General features: G+C 44.9%; 4 protein-coding genes across 15 annotated transcripts in view; 1 reads left to right on the top strand and 3 right to left on the bottom strand.

Moving 5' to 3' along the window:
* NDUFAB1 (NADH:ubiquinone oxidoreductase subunit AB1) overlaps positions 1 to 15,348 on the bottom strand; it is a 1,133,838-nt gene that overhangs the window by 14,609 nt on the left and 1,103,881 nt on the right. The gene's annotated exons all lie outside the window — the stretch shown is intronic.
* Positions 1 to 15,348, top strand: part of CHP2 (calcineurin like EF-hand protein 2) — a 256,785-nt gene that overhangs the window by 96,405 nt on the left and 145,032 nt on the right. The window lies entirely within an intron of this gene.
* The window catches only part of EARS2 (glutamyl-tRNA synthetase 2, mitochondrial), a 174,499-nt gene that overhangs the window by 73,818 nt on the left and 85,333 nt on the right, over positions 1 to 15,348 (bottom strand). The gene's annotated exons all lie outside the window — the stretch shown is intronic.
* The window catches only part of PALB2 (partner and localizer of BRCA2), a 38,281-nt gene continuing 25,620 nt past the window's right edge, over positions 2,688 to 15,348 (bottom strand). The window contains exons 11-13 of one of the 2 annotated variants that reach the window (XM_050773822.1): positions 14,277 to 14,364; positions 7,557 to 7,705; positions 2,688 to 3,190 (exon numbers count right to left, since the gene is read on the bottom strand). In XM_050773822.1, the coding sequence (XP_050629779.1) occupies positions 2,980 to 3,190; positions 7,557 to 7,705; positions 14,277 to 14,364 (448 nt within the window). In that variant the 3' untranslated portion in view covers positions 2,688 to 2,979. The remainder of the gene's footprint in view (positions 3,191 to 7,556; positions 7,706 to 14,276; positions 14,365 to 15,348) is intronic. The other variant, XM_050773823.1, reaches the window with a different exon arrangement.

Raw genomic sequence — 15,348 nt, 5'->3', positions numbered from 1 at the left:
CTCTTTTTGTCGCTGTTTGAGACAGAGTCTCGCTCTGTCGCCCAGGCTGGAGTGCAATGGCACGATCTTGGCTCACTGCAACCTCTGCCTCCTGGGTTCAAGCGATTCTCTGCCTCAACCTCCCGAGTAGCTGAGACTATAGGCGCCCTCCACCACACCCGGCTAATTTTTGTATTTTTAGTAGAGACTGGGTTTCACCATTTCATCCAGGCTGTCCTTTCTGCCCAGAATATCCTTTGCTTCTGCTTTGATCTATTTATCCTGCAAGGCTCAGTTAAATTTCCACCTTCCATGAAGCTTTTCTGGGACTCCTGAGTTGTCCCAGCTGCTCGGCCTTTGAGCTTCCATAATAGCACCTGGAACATATCCCTTAAAATTTTTCTTTTTTTAGCTTCCTTTTTTTTTACGTTGAGACAGAGTCTCACTCTGTTGCCCAGGCTGGAGGCTGGAGTGCAGTGGTACAATCTCTGCTCACTGCAATAAATGTCTGCCTCCCAAGTTCAAGCGATTCTCCTGCCTCAGCCTCTCGAGTAGCTGGGATTACAGGTGTGTGCTACCACGCCCAGCTACTTTTTAGATTTTTCACCATGTTGGCCAGGCCGGTCTAAAACTCCTAACTTCCAATTACCTGCCCACCTCGGCCTCCAATAGTGCTAGGATTACAGGGGTGTGCCACTGTGCCGGGTCTGAAACATACCCCTTAAATTAAAAATACGGTACTGACTGCTTTATGTGACAGTCTCTCCTACTAGCGCAGAGGTCTCACAGCAATCATTTACAGACCTACTGTGTCAAGTAGATGCTCAGAGTTTGTGCAACCATTACTGACTAGAATTATTTTGTACCTTAGTTTTGTTAACTCTTGTTATTATCAAGATAATACAGGTTTCTCAAGGTTCGTGAGTAAATTAAATCTTTACAAAAAGTTCTCTAGTATCTATGATGCACTAGCAAATAATGTGAGTTTAAAAATTGTGGGTATAGAATTTGTAAAAGAGGCTGGGTGTGGAGGCTCACACCTGTAATCTTAGCATGTTGGGAGGGGATGCCACAGTGGGTAGATAGCTTGAGCCCAGGAGTTCGAGACCAGCCTGGGCAACATAGTGAGACACATAGTGAGACTGTCTCACACAAAAAAATTTTTTTTAGTTAGCTGGATATGGTAGCCCATACCTTAGTCCCAGCTACTGGGGAGGCTGAGGTGGGAGGATCACCTGAGCATGGGGACGTCAAGACTGCAGTGAGCTGTGATCTCACCACTGCACTCCAGCCTGGGCAACAGAGTGAGACCGTCTCAGAGAAAATATAATAGACATCCTTTGATAATAAAAAATTTTTTTAAAAAATGAGCAAAAACTATAGTATCATAAAAATGTGTCTTTTTTTGTGTGTGTGAACCACACACCTCTTATGATCCACCCACCTCAGCCTCCCAAAGTGCTGGGATTACAGCACTGCGCCCGGCCAAAAATGTGTCTTTTTTTTTTTTTGAGACAGAGTCTTGCTCTGTCCTTCAGGCTGGAGTGCAGTGGTGTGATCTCAGCTCACTGCACCTACACCTCCCGGGTCCAAGCGATTCTCCTGCCTCAGCCTCCCAAGTAGCTGGGACTACAGGAGTGTGCCACCACGCCTGGCTAATTTTTTGTATTTTTTGTAGAGACAGGGTTTCACTGTGTTAGCCAGGATGGTCTCAATCTCCTTACCTAGTGATCTGCCCACCTTGGCCTCCCAAAGTGCTGGGATTACAGGCATGATCCACCGCACCCGGCCCAAAAATGTGTCTTTAAAAAATATAAACTTCTTCGGCTGGGCACGGTGGCTCATGCCTGTAATCCCAGTACTTTGGGAGGCTGACATAGGCAGATCACCTGAGGTCGGGAGTTCCAGAACCCCCGGTCAACATGGTGAAACCCTGTCTCTACAAAAAATACAAAAATTAGCCGAGTATGGTGGAGCACGCCTGTAATCCCAGCTACTCGGGAGGCTGAGGCATGAGCATTGCTTGAACCCGGGAGGCAGAGGTTGCAGTGAGCTGAGATCACCCCACTGCACTCCAGCCTGGGTGACAGAGGGAGACTCCATTCTGAAAACAAACAAACAAAAAAAGTGGTGGTGGTTCATGCCTGTAATCCCAGCACTTTGGGAGGCTGAGGCAGGTGGATCACTTGAGGTCAGGAGTTCAAGGCCTGCCTAACCAACATGGTGAGACCCCCGTCTCTACTAAAAATACAAAAATTAGCTGGGTGTGGTGGTGGATGCTTGTAATCCCAGTTACTTGAGAGGCTGAGGCAGGGGAATCGCTTGAAGGGGCAGAGGTTGCAGTGAGCCGAGATCATGCCACTGCACTCCAGCCTAGGTGACAGAGTGAGGCTCCATCTCAAAAAAAGGTGACTCTAGTTATAATGCAGCACTGGCATGAAGGATGCATGAGAATGAAAAAGAATAAGAGTATTCCTAAATTTGGATATCTTAATAGGTTTCATATTATTTTAGTATGTATGTAAAAATAAAGTATTACAAATAGCACAAAAAGTATATTGCGTATTAGTGTAGTAAGTTAACTGGACTGAAATTTACACTTACTAGGCAAACACTATTGATTAAATATCCTAGTTGTATAATGATTAGTTCTTGCTTCTGCAAGTGATCTTGAAAGAATGGGAAACAATAATATGCCAAGCAGAATGTATAAAAATAAATATTTATTGCCATTTGAAGCTTTATGTACACCTTTAAAAGCACATGTACAAATGTGGGGAATTATAAAAATCAACCTAAAACCCTTTTTCTCAAAGTAAACATAAATGTACATCCAAGATCAGTGGTGCCACCATCATCAGAATAAAAAATAAGTCTGTCTGGACATATACAAGTAATTATTTTAAATGTCATTCAGATATTCTCCTTTATATTTAAAACTCCAAAAAATACTAAGAGGCCCCATATACCCAGAAAATTGTGTTTTCGCTTTACCCTAACTTACGAGTAGTGGTATACAAATATATTTCCATCTTTTTGTCCAGCCAGCAAATGAGAGTCTGTACCTGACCACTTCACAAAAGACCAATGTTGGTCAGAGATAGGTGGGAGGAGGGCAGTACACTGACCGAGAAGTAAGTCCCAAATGGCAATTGTTCCAGAAGTCAAGATTGCTGCTGCACATTGATCTTTCACGTCACCTTCCAGGAACCTGATAGCACACAAAGAAGATATAATTCAGATTACATATCCAAAAAACAATTAAAAAAACAAAAGGTCAAAACCATGTTCCCCCAACCAGCAACAGGAGCAAAAATCCCTGTAACTATGAATGCCTACATTTGCAGTCTTAGAGGTCTGTTGGCTATTGTGTTGCAGTTTCGGACAGAATCACATGTCCAGTTCCTGCCAATCTCTCTGATGCATCTTGTACCACTTGAAGGCAGGCTCACAGTGGCCTTCCTTCCACTCTCCATCACTCCGGCCAAACTCAGTCCCAACTCAGTGTCATTGCTCTTGCCATTCTCTGTCCCTGGCGGGTTCTCGCCCCAGCTCTCAGCATGGCTGAGTTCTTGTCATCATTCAGGCCTGTTACGTCCATAGAAAGGTCATGCCTAATCCTCTATCTGAGGCAGTGCACACGCATACTGGAGTCTGTTCCATCTTTATGACATATATGTTTTTATCTTCATTGCATTTTTCACTATTTGAGATTATCCTGTTTCCACATTCAGTGGGTATTTCCCCCATAAAAGATGCCATCTATGAAGCAGAAACCTACCTGGTTGCCTTTTTAACTTAGACAAGGGCTCTGCAGTCAGCTACCTGGGTTTAAATTCTAACTCTACAAAGTAAGAGCTGTGTAACCTTGGGCAAATTATTTAACTTTATCAGTACAATAGGGATGATTTTAAGAGCAAAACTTCACAGGACTGTGGTGAGGTTAAATGAAATAGTTCCTATAAAAGGCTTAGCACAGTGCCTGGCACACAGGAGGTGCTCAATAAAAATTAGCTATAATTAGCCGGGTGCAGTGGCTCACGCCTATAATCCCAGCAATTTGGGAGGCCGAAGCGGGTGGATCACCTGAGGTTGGGAGTTTGAGACCAGCCTGGCCAACATGGAGAAACCTGGTCTCTACTAAAAATACAAAATTACCAGGCGTGGTGGCATGAGCCTGTAATCCCAGCTACTTGGGAGGCTGAAGCACAAGAATTGCTTGAACCTGGGAGGCGGAGGTTGCAGTGAGCCAAGACTGTGCCACTGCACTCCAACCTGGGCAATAAAGCGAGACCCTGTCTCAAAAATAAATAAATAAAAATAATTAACTATTATTGTGGCCGGGCCTGGTGGCTTATGCCTGTAATCCCAGAACTTTGGGAGGCCAAGGGAGGTGGATCACCTGAGGTCAGGAGTTCACAACCAGTCTGGCCAACATGGCGAAGCCCCGTTGGGCATGGTAGCACGTGCCTGTAATCCCAGCTACTAAGGCACTAAGGCAAGAGGATCGCTTGAACCTGGGAGGCAGAGGTTGCAGTGAGCTGAGATCATGCCACTGCACTCTAGCCTGGGCAACAGAGCGAGACTCTCAAAAAAAAAAAAAAATTAGCTATTATTATTACTCACTGCTGTATCACTGGTGCCTGGGGCATGGCTAGCTCTCAAAAGAATATTATATGAATGAACTGCACAATACTTTTTATCCCTGGTTCCTACCCGACTCTGTGTACCTAACTCCTAACTTACCTTTGGAAACTCCCTAAGGTTTTCTTTGATAGTCTCTCCCCAACCCTCTACTGCCAATTAAGGTGCCTGCCTCTCCACTCTTGTGCTCTCAAACAGTGCAAGCTTCGCGTATTGCATTTTGTGCACTGAACAACAGTCACTAGTTTTCCCTTCTAGTTCCCATGAAATTAGAAACAGTTTTTGTTTTTGTTTTTGTTTTTGAGACAAAGTCCCGCTCTGTCGCCCAGGCTGAAGTGCAATGGTGAGATCTCAGCTCACCGCAACCTCCACCTCCTGGATTCAAGCGACTCTCCTGTCTCAGTCTCCCCAGTAGCTGGGACTACAGGCGCACACCACTGCACCCAGCTAATTTTTGTATTTTTAGTGGAGACAGGGTTTCACCATGTTAGCCAGGCTGGTCTTGAACTCCTGACCTCAAGTGATCTTCCTGTCTTGGCCTCCCAAAGTGCTGGGAATACAGGCGTGAACCACTGCACCCGGCCAGAAATAGCAGTGTTTTGCTATGGTCTGAATGCTTGTGTCCTCCCAAGATTAATCTGTTGAAACCTAATCACCAATGTGATGGTATCAGGAGGTGGGGCTTTTGAGAAGTGATTGGTGGTTTTGTAAAAGAGGCCCCAGACAGCTGCCTTCTACCATGTGAGTACACAGTGAAAAGGTACCATCTATGAACCAGGAAATAGGCTCTCACCAGACACTGAATCTGCTAGCACCTTGATCTTGGACTTCCCAGCCTACAGAATGCTAAGAAATAAACTTTGTTGCTTACAGGCTACCCAGTCTGTGGTATTATGTTGTAGCAGCCTGACAGGATTAAGATATGCTTCCTACATGATTGGTACCAAATAGGCTTTCAAGGATTCCTGAACAGATGAGTTTGAAAAGTGACAAAGGAAATGCTTGACCAAGCAGTTATCTTTATCTTTAATGTCTAGGGCCAACGACTATGGTTCTCTCAAATCCAAGAAAGCAAGTTGTATATGAAAGCACATACTGCAGATGTTCTGAGGTTCTGAGCTTCTTAGGTTCTTAAAAAAATAAATAAATACATAACCAAGCATGGTGGCATGTACCTGTAGTCCCAACTACTTGGGAAGCTGAGGTGGGAAGATGGCGTGAACGTGGGAGGCAAAGTTGCAGTGAGCTGAGATCGTGCCACTGCACTCCAGCCCGGGCAACAGATCAAGACCCTGCAGAAGTGCCACAGCTGGCTGAGTGCAGGGATAGAGAATGTCTTTTAGAACATGTACTTATCAAATAAGCTTTGCATAAGGTCCAAAAAAACATGCACTGTAACTGTCAAGGTCCTTTATCCTTGTGACTTATTAAAGCCCGACCTTGTTTTCTTGATTTACTTCAGCCCAGGCTGGAGTACAGTGGTGTAATCTCGGCTCACTGCAACCTCCGCCTCCCGGGTTCAAGCAATTCTCCTGCCTCAGCCTCCTGAGTAGCTGGGATTACAGACAGTATACTACCGCACCCACCTAATTTTTGTATTTTAGTAGAGACTGGGTTTCACCATGTTGGTCAGGCTGGTCTTGAACTCCTGACCTTGTGATCCGCCTGCCTTGGCCTCCCAAGTGCTGGGATTACAGGCGTCAGCCACTGCACCCGGTTTTTTCTTTTTTTTTTGAGACAGAGTCTCGCTCTGTTGCCCAGGCTAGAGTGCAGTGGCACAATCTCGGCTCACTGCAACCTCCACTTCCCGGGTTCAAGCTACCCCAGCCTCCTGAGTAGCTAGGATTACAGGCGCCCGCCACCGTGCCCAGCTAATTTTTGTATCTTTTTTTTTTAGACGGAGTCTTGCTCTTGTCACATACGCTGGAGTGCAGTGGCGTGATCTCGGCTCACTGCAAGCTCTGCCTCCCGGGTTCACACCATTCTCCTGCCCCAGCCTCCCAGGTAGCTGGGACCACAGGCGCCTGCCACCACGGCCAGCTAATTTTTGATATTTTTAGTAGAGATGGGGTTTCACCATGTTAGCCAGGATGGTCTCGATCTCCTGACCTCATGATCCGCCCGCCTTGGCCTCCCAAAGTGCTGGGATTACAGGCATGAGCCACCGCCCAGCCAGATAAATACTTATCTGTAGATAAATATAAACTGCCTGCATGATAGAGGCTCAGTCAAACTCAGTCAGATTTCAAAGTAAAGATGTCTTCCTAAAGTATGTTAAAATTTCCTTAATTTAGGTTTAGGGAAAGAACATAAATCATGTTTTTTAAATACAGAACATTCATTACTCTTTACATGAAATTTTTTTTCTTTTTTTTTTTTAAGACAAGCTCTTGCTCTGTTGCCAGGCTTGAGTGAAGTGGCATGATATCAGCTCACTGCAACCTCCACCTCCCAGGTTCACGCCATCCTCCCACCTCAGCCTCCCGAGTAGCTGGAACTACAGGTGCATGTCAGCATGTCTGGCTAATTTTTTTTTTTTTTTTTTGGTAGAGACTGGGTCTTGCTCTGTTGTCCAAGTTGGTCTCAAACTCCTGGGCTCAAGCTCTCCTCCCACCTTGACCTCCCAAAGTGCTAGGATTACAGGCATGATCCACCATGCCCTGCCAAAATATTTTCCTTAGGGGAAAAAACAGGGCTTGAATAAACACTATTAAAAACCGATATAACCCCATACTAGTAGAGATCAGGATGCAGGGAATCTGGTGTTTGACTCAAGTCCATTAACCTTCATCCTACTTCTGAATATTCCTATCATGATCTGTAGTATTTCATGTTTTCCATTCTTCCAAGTGACACAAAAATATCTAGATTTTGTGTTTGCACAGTGCCTTTCAGAATGTCCCACCCACGGAGTAGCAGTTATGCACACTTGCCTGCCAGCCTGCCCTGGAGGAAGACAGTACAGCATCACACCCACACTGAGAGTCGTCTTAGGGTTAATCACAATCAGCTGAAACACAGGGCTTTGCAACGACTCACTCTCTTTGGCACAGGGATGACTCAGGACAATAAACAGAAGCCCCTAATTTAGGAGAAAAATAAATATCCAAATAGACTGTCAAGAGTATGTCAGGAAAAAGAAAGATCTGGCAGAGACAAAAACCAAACAATTAAAGCAATGATCAATAGGCTCTAAAGTATCCAGGATTTAACCACTGGCTTCATTTTCTTCCCCGCCATCTGGGAACTGTTGAGATTATTACTGGACTGGACTTCTGGCTGCTGCTGCTGCTGCTGCTTTTTTAAATTAGAGACAGGGCCTTGCTGTGTTGCCCAGGCTGTTGTTGAACGCCTGGCCTCAAGGGATCCTCCCTACTCAGCCTCAGTGTTGGGATTACAGACGTCAGCCACTGCGCTCAGCTAACTTCTAGCTTTAGCTTCTCCTGCTTCTGGTTCCCAGTGTTTGTTTTAGCCAGTCCTGCCAGGCATGAATCTGATTCATCAATTTCCTTCCCCTTAGATAGTACTACATTTCATGCCATTCATCATTTGGGGAAATACTGGCAAAGAAAGGATGAGGACATACATGTGCAGGGAGTGCCCAAATTAGAAATATTCATTTGTAAATTGGTTTTTGAACATTCAGAACATGTTTTCCCATAAAAACAATCTTGTATGTGGTGGCTGGTTTCTCAGACGAGCCCACAATAGCCTATTTAAAACCCTGACACTATTACTCTCTTTTTTTTTTTTTTTGAGACGGAGTCTCGCTCTGTCGCCTAGGCTGGAGTGCTGTGGCTGGATCTCAGCTCACTGCAAGCTCCGCCTCCTGGGTTTACGCCATTCTCCTGCCTCAGCCTCCCAAGTAGCTGGGACTACAGGCGCCTGCCACCTCGCCCGGCTAGTTTTTTGTATTTTTTTTAGTAGAGACGGGGTTTCACCGTGTTAGCCAGGATGGTCTCGATCTCCTGACCTCATGATCCGCCCGTCTCGGCCTCCCAAAGTGCTGGGATTACAGGCTTGAGCCACCGCGCCCGGCCCACTATTACTCTCTATTAAGGGTAAGGGTGACCAAAAAAAGATACCATCACCTGTGGCTGTTTCTGTGGGAAAATGTGTTAAAGATCTCTCCTGGCTTTAAAATTATAGGTTCTAATAATAATATTACTCTGTGTGTGTGTGTGTGTGTGTGTGTATATATATAGATACACACATATATACACACACACACACACATATATATACACACACACATATATTTACAGATTTTTTTTTTTTTTTTTGAGATGGAGTTTTGCTCTTGTTGCCCAGGCTGGAATTCTATGGCAAGATCTCAGCTCACTGCAACCTCCACCTCCAGGGTTCAAGTGATTCTCCTGCCTCAGCCTCCCCAGTAGCTGGGATTACAGGGATGCGCCACCACACCTGGCTCATTTTTGTATTTTTAGTAGAGACAGGGTTTCACCATGTTGGCCAGGATGGTCTCGATCTTCTGACCGCGTGATCCGAATGCCTTGGCCTCCCAAAGTGTTGGGATTACAGGCGTGAGCCATGGCATCCAGCCGAATGACTGAATTTATTAATGAAAATAAAATACTTTTATATTTAGAAAACAACTGAGGTGACTCAGGAGGCCAAGGCAGTAGGATAGCTTGAAACCAGCCTGGGAAACATAGCTGAAGACCTCATCGTCTAAAAATATTAAATTAAAAGTTAGCCACTGATCTACAGCCTGAATGACAGAATGAGAACCTATCTCTGAAAGGGAAAAAAACTGAGGATTTAAAAATGTTAAATGCTATACAGTTAAGAAGAGGCTGACAAACTATGGCCCACTGGGTAAACCTAGCCCAACACTTTTTTTGGGGGGGACAGGGTCTCACTGTCACCTAGGCTGGAGTGCAGTGTCATAATCAGCTCACTGCAGCCTCAAATTCCTGCCCTCATGCAATCCTCCCTCCTTTGCCTCCCAAAGCACTGGAATTACAGCTGTGAGCCACCATGCCTGGCCCCAGTGCTTATTTTTCCATGGCTAATAAACTAGGAATGTTTTTCAAATTTTGAAATGGCTGAAAAACATCAGAAGAATAACATTTTCTGACATGTGAAAATTAATGTATGAAGTTCAAGTTTCAGTCTCCATAAAGTTTTATTAGAACACAGCTACATCCGGCCATTTGCATACAGTCTATGGCTGATTTGGGGCCACAATGGCAGAGCTGAGTATTTATAACAGAGATTGTAAGGCCAGCACAGCTGAAAATATTTGCTATCTGGTAATATATGGAAAAAGTTTATCAATCCCTGCACTAAACAGTGAAATGAATAATAAAATGTTCTTTTTTTTTTTTTTTTTGAGACGGAGACTTGCTCTTTCGCCAGGCTGGAGTACAGTGGCACGATGTCGTTTCACTGCAACCTCCGCCTCCTGGGTTCAAGCAATTCTCCTGCCTCAGCCTCCCAAGTAACTGGGACTACAGGCACGCACCACCATCCCAGCTAATTTTTGTATTTTTAGTAGAGACGGAGTTTCACCATATTGGCCAAGATGGTCTCAAACTCCTGACCTCGTGATATGCCTGCCTCGGCCTACCAAAGTGCTGGGATTACAAGTGTGAGCCACCGAGCCCAGCATAAAATATTATTTCTGAAGACTGGCTTTATGGGGAACTTTTACTTACTATCTTACACATGTCTATGTGAAATGTTTTAATATCAAGTGGGTATTAATGTTGTAATATAAAAGGTTTAACATTATTTAAATGTTTAATAAGCAAATTCTAGGCCAGGCGTGGTGGCTTACACCTGTAATCCCAGCACTTTGGGAGGCTGAGGCAGGTGGATCAGGTGTTCAAGAACAGCCTGGCCAGCTTGGTGAAACTTGTCTCTACTAAAAATACAAAAAACTTAGCTGGGTGTGGTGGCAGACACTTGTAATCCCAGCTACTCAGGAGGCTGAAGCACAGAATTGCTTGAACCTGGGAGGTGGAGGTTGAATTCTAGAGATGAATTCAACTGTCAGTCAGTCTGTCTGATGAATTCAACTGTCAGTCTGTCTGTCTGTCTGTCTGTCTATCTATCTATCTATCTATTGTTGTTGTTGGTTTTTTGTTTGTTTGTTTTGAGACACAGTCTTGCCCTGTCACCCAGGCTGGAGTGCAATCTCTCTCTCTCTCTATCTATCTATCTATCTATATATCTATTGTTGTTGTTGTTGTTTTGTTTGTTTGTTTTGAGACACAGTCTTGCCCTGTCATCTATCTATATATCTATTGTTGTTGTTGTTTTTTTGTTTGTTTGTTTTGAGACACAGTCTTGCCCTGTCACCCAGGCTGGAGTGCAATGGCACGATCTCGGCTCACTGCAACCTCCACCTCCCACGTTCAAGTGATTCTCCTGCCTCAGCCTCCTGAGTAGTTGGGATTATAAGCACCCGCCACCATGCCTGGCTAATTTTTGTATTTTTTAGTAGAGACAAGGTTTCACCATGTTGGTCAGGCTGGTCTCGAACTCCTGACCTCAGGTGATCCACCTGCCTCAGCCTCCCAAAGTGCTGGGATTACAGGCGTGAGCCACCATGCCTGGCCTAGTTAATTATTATTATTATTTTTTTGAGATAGAGTTTTGCTCTTGTCGCCCAGGCTAGAGTGCAGTGGCGCAATCTCGGCTCACTGCAACCTCCGCCTCCTGGGTTCAAGCAATTCTCCTGCCTTAGCTTCCCTAGTAGCTGGGACTACAGGCGCACACCACCACACTCAGGTAAATTTTGTATTTTTAGTAGAGACGGGGTTTCACCAAGTTGGCCAAGCTGGTCTTGAACTCCCAACCTCAGGTGATCCACCCGCCTTGGCTTCCCAAAGTGTTGGGATTATAGGCATTAGCCACTGCCCCTGGCCTATTATTTTTGAGACAGGGTCTCACTCTATCGCCCAGGCTGGAGTACAGTGGTGCCATCATGGCTCACTGCAGGCTTGAACTCCTGGGCTCCAGTGATCCTCTCACTTCAGCCTCTGGAGAAGCTGGTATTACAGGCATGTGCCACCACACCTGGCCACAAGTATCTCATTTAAAGGAGGAGAAAGGTTAGGCTCAAGATTATGTAATGGATTACATAAGATCACACAACTTTTAAGTTCAATTCCACAGATCCTACTAGGCTAGGGAAAGATGCAGTCTTTGTGTTCAGAGCCTCTGGATGCTGATCCTCTCACCATAATCACCAGGCAAGTCAGTCTCTACACAAATGCTGAGCCTGCTGCTATTGTCTGCTCACAGCTTCAATGGTGAATACTCAAGTAGTTATTCATTACTCCTAGACAACTACTTTCCCATTGTTAACCAGACTGTGAGTCAAGACTTTTTTTTGAGACAGAGTCTCACTGTATTGCCCAGGCTGGAGTACAGTGGTGTGATCTTGGCTTACTGTAACCTCTGCCTCCTGGGTTCAAGCAATTCTCCCTGCCTCAGCCTCCTGAGTAGCTGGGATTACAGGTGCATGATACCACATCTGGCTAATTGTAGTTTTAGTAGAGATGGGGTTTCACCATGTTGGCCAGGCTGGTCTCCAACTCCTGACCTCACATGATGCGCCCACATTGGCCTCCCAAAGTGCTGGGATTACAGGCGTGAGCCACTGCTCCAGGCCAAGACTTTTTTTTTTTTTTTTTGAGATAGGATCTCACTTTGTTGCCCAGGCTGGAGTGCAGTGGTGTGATCATGGCTCACCACAGCCTCGACCTCCGGGGCTCCAGGGATGCCCTGAACTCAGCCTCCTGAGTAGCTGGGACTACAGTTGCACACCACCATGCCTGGCTAATTTTTGTATTCTTTTTTTTTTTTTGGAGACGGAGTCTGGCTCTGTCGCCCAGGCTGGAGTACAGTGGCCGGATCTCAGCTCACTGCAAGCTCCGCCTCCCGGGTTTACGCCATTCTCCTGCCTCAGCCTCCCGAGTAGCTGGGACTACAGGCGCTGCCACCTCGCCCGGCTAGTTTTTTGTATTTTTTTAGTAGAGACGGGGTTTCACTGGGTTAGCCAGGATGGTGTCGATTTTTGTATTTTTTATAGTGATGGGGTTTTGCCATGTTGCCCAGGCTAAGATTTTTTTTTTTCTTTTTTTTTTGAGACGGAGTCTTGCTCTGTCGCCCAGGCTGGTGTGCAATGGTGCAATCTCGGCTCACTGCAACCTCTGCCTCCCGGGTTCAAGCGATTATCCTGCCTCAGCCTCCCACGCAGCTGGGATTACAGGTGTGCACCACCACGCCCAGCTAATTTTTGTATTTTTAGTAGAAATGGGCTTTCACCATATTGGCCAGGCTGGTCTCAAACTCTTGACCTCAGGTGATCCACCCACCTTGGCCTCCCAAAACGTTTTTTTTTTTTTTTAATACAAAATATTTTATATATTTATGGGGTACATGTATTTGTTATGTGCACAGAGTATATAATGATCAAGACAGGGTATCTGGGATACCCATCACCTCGAGAATCTATCATTTCTATGTGTTGGGAACATTTCAAATCCTTCCTTCTAGCTACTTTGAAATATATCATACATTGTTGCTAACTACAGTCATCCTACTCTGCTACTGAATCTTGGAGCTTATTTATTTCTAACTGTATGTTTGTACCCACTAGCCAAGACTATTTGTACAACAGCTGAGTAACTGTATTTGCTTCTGTATGAGAAGACTAAAGCCTAAGAGTAAAGCACGCTGGCCAGGCACTGTGGCTCACACCGTAATCCCAGTACTTTGGGAGGCTGAGGTGGGCAGATTACCTGAGGTCAGGAGTTCGAGACCAGACTGGCCAGCATGGTGAAACCCCATCTCTACTAAAAATACAAAAATTAGCCAGGCGTGGTGGCGGGCATCTGTAATCCCAGCTACTTGGAAGGCTGAGGCGGGACAATTGATTGAACCTGGAAGGCGGAGGTTGCAGTGAGCTGAGATCGTGCCATTGCACTCCAGCCTGGGCAACAAGAGCGAAACTCCGTCTCAAAAAAAAAAAAAAAAAAAAAAAAAAAAAAGTGCCTGTAATCCCAGCACTTTGGGAGGCCGAGGTGGGCGGATCACAAGGTCAGGAGATCGAGACCATGGTGAAACCCCGTCTCTACTAAAAATAGAAAAAATTAGCCGGGCGCAGGGGCGGGCGCCTGTAGTCCCAGCTACTCGGGAGGCTGAGGCAGGAGAATGGCGTGAACCCGGGAGGCGGAGCTTGCAGTGAGCCGAGATTGCGCCACTGCACTCCAGCCTGGGCGACAGAGCGAGACTCCGTCTCAAAAAAAAAAAAAAAAAAAAAAAAAAAAAATATTTCTGGGATCATTTAATCATCCTTCCTAAGGCTACTTAATCACAGTGATGTGGTTGGGAGTCAAGTCTGATAACAGGCATAATAGTTCTCAGTTCAAATCCATAGCTAGAAATAAATACTTGCCCTCAGGTCCTATAGCCAGAAAATTTACTAAGCAATCACTGTACCAACACTTATTTTCATCCTAAATTTCAAGAACGGACAAACATTGTTATCCAATTTTGAAAAAAGATGCCACAGGGAAGGCTTGTTCATTACTACTTATGACGTACCGCTCTCACTTAATAAGACCAACAGTAACACGCAAAGTAAACACAAAGTGGTCCCACCAGTCATTACTTACCATTTCAGAATAGGCTTTGTGACAGACTGAAGCTTGGTAAGAATCATCAATGTGCATCTTTTTCAAGAGTTGACCAGTTTTTAAATTCCTTAGATAACAAAAATAAATAAGCTGATCATATTCTTCCAACAAACCAGTTTTCAGAAAATATTTTCTTACTAATCATAGCGTGCTTTAGGAGGTGACCAAGGAAAAAACTAAGGGCTCCTTAGTTTTGTTCAGTCATAGATTTAGGTAAAAGTAGAACTGTGGGTTAATTTTGCTAATAGTTTAATTTGATAGATTACATCTACTATGCCCCTAGGGATAAATCTCTCCAAATTCCATGAGGAAAGTTTCACCATCTCATTCAACCTGGTATTGAAATCAGGCACATGGTATAGCAGTATCATGATTTTGTGACACGTCTTGTTATGTCTAAATTTTCCATGGAAGACAATGGCCAGGAAACCAAATTTGGTAGGGCAAGAGACTACACCTAAAAAAGACTTATAATTATATCTCTATTACATGTATTTATACTACAGCTAGACCAAAATAATGGATAGAAGGAAGGACTGAGGTGGAATCAAGAGAGAGGGGTGCATATAAAGAAGAAAAAAGATAAAGTTTGTTGGATCACTCCCCAGCGGTTTTTTTTTCTTTTTCTTTTTTTTTTTTTTTTTTGAGATGGAGTCTCACTCTGTCACCCAGGCTGAGTACAGTGGTGCCATCTTGGCTCACTGCAATCTTCACCTCCTGTGTTCCAGCAATTCTTCTACCTCAGCCTTCCAAGTAGCTGGGATTACAGGCACCCACCACCATGCCCGACTAATTTCTGTATTTTTAGTAAAGGCAGGGCTTCACCAGGTTGGCCAGGCTGGTCTTGAACTCCTGACTGTAGGTGGTCTGCCTGCCTCAGCCTCCCAAAGTGCTTGGATTACAGGCATGAGCCATTGCACCTGACCTGCTCCCCAGCTTTATTAAGGATTTGTGACATTGATAACTGCTTTGTCATGATACTCTACTTTTTTGTTTTTGGAGCTTAGGGTCTTGCTCCATTGCCCAGGCTGGAGTGTGGTGGTGTGATCAT

Source organism: Macaca thibetana, chromosome 20, assembly GCF_024542745.1.
Source record: "Macaca thibetana thibetana isolate TM-01 chromosome 20, ASM2454274v1, whole genome shotgun sequence".
Taxonomy (NCBI): Eukaryota; Metazoa; Chordata; class Mammalia; order Primates; family Cercopithecidae; genus Macaca; species Macaca thibetana.
Note: the sequence above shows the minus strand (reverse complement) of the source record. Positions and strands in the feature narration are given on the sequence as shown.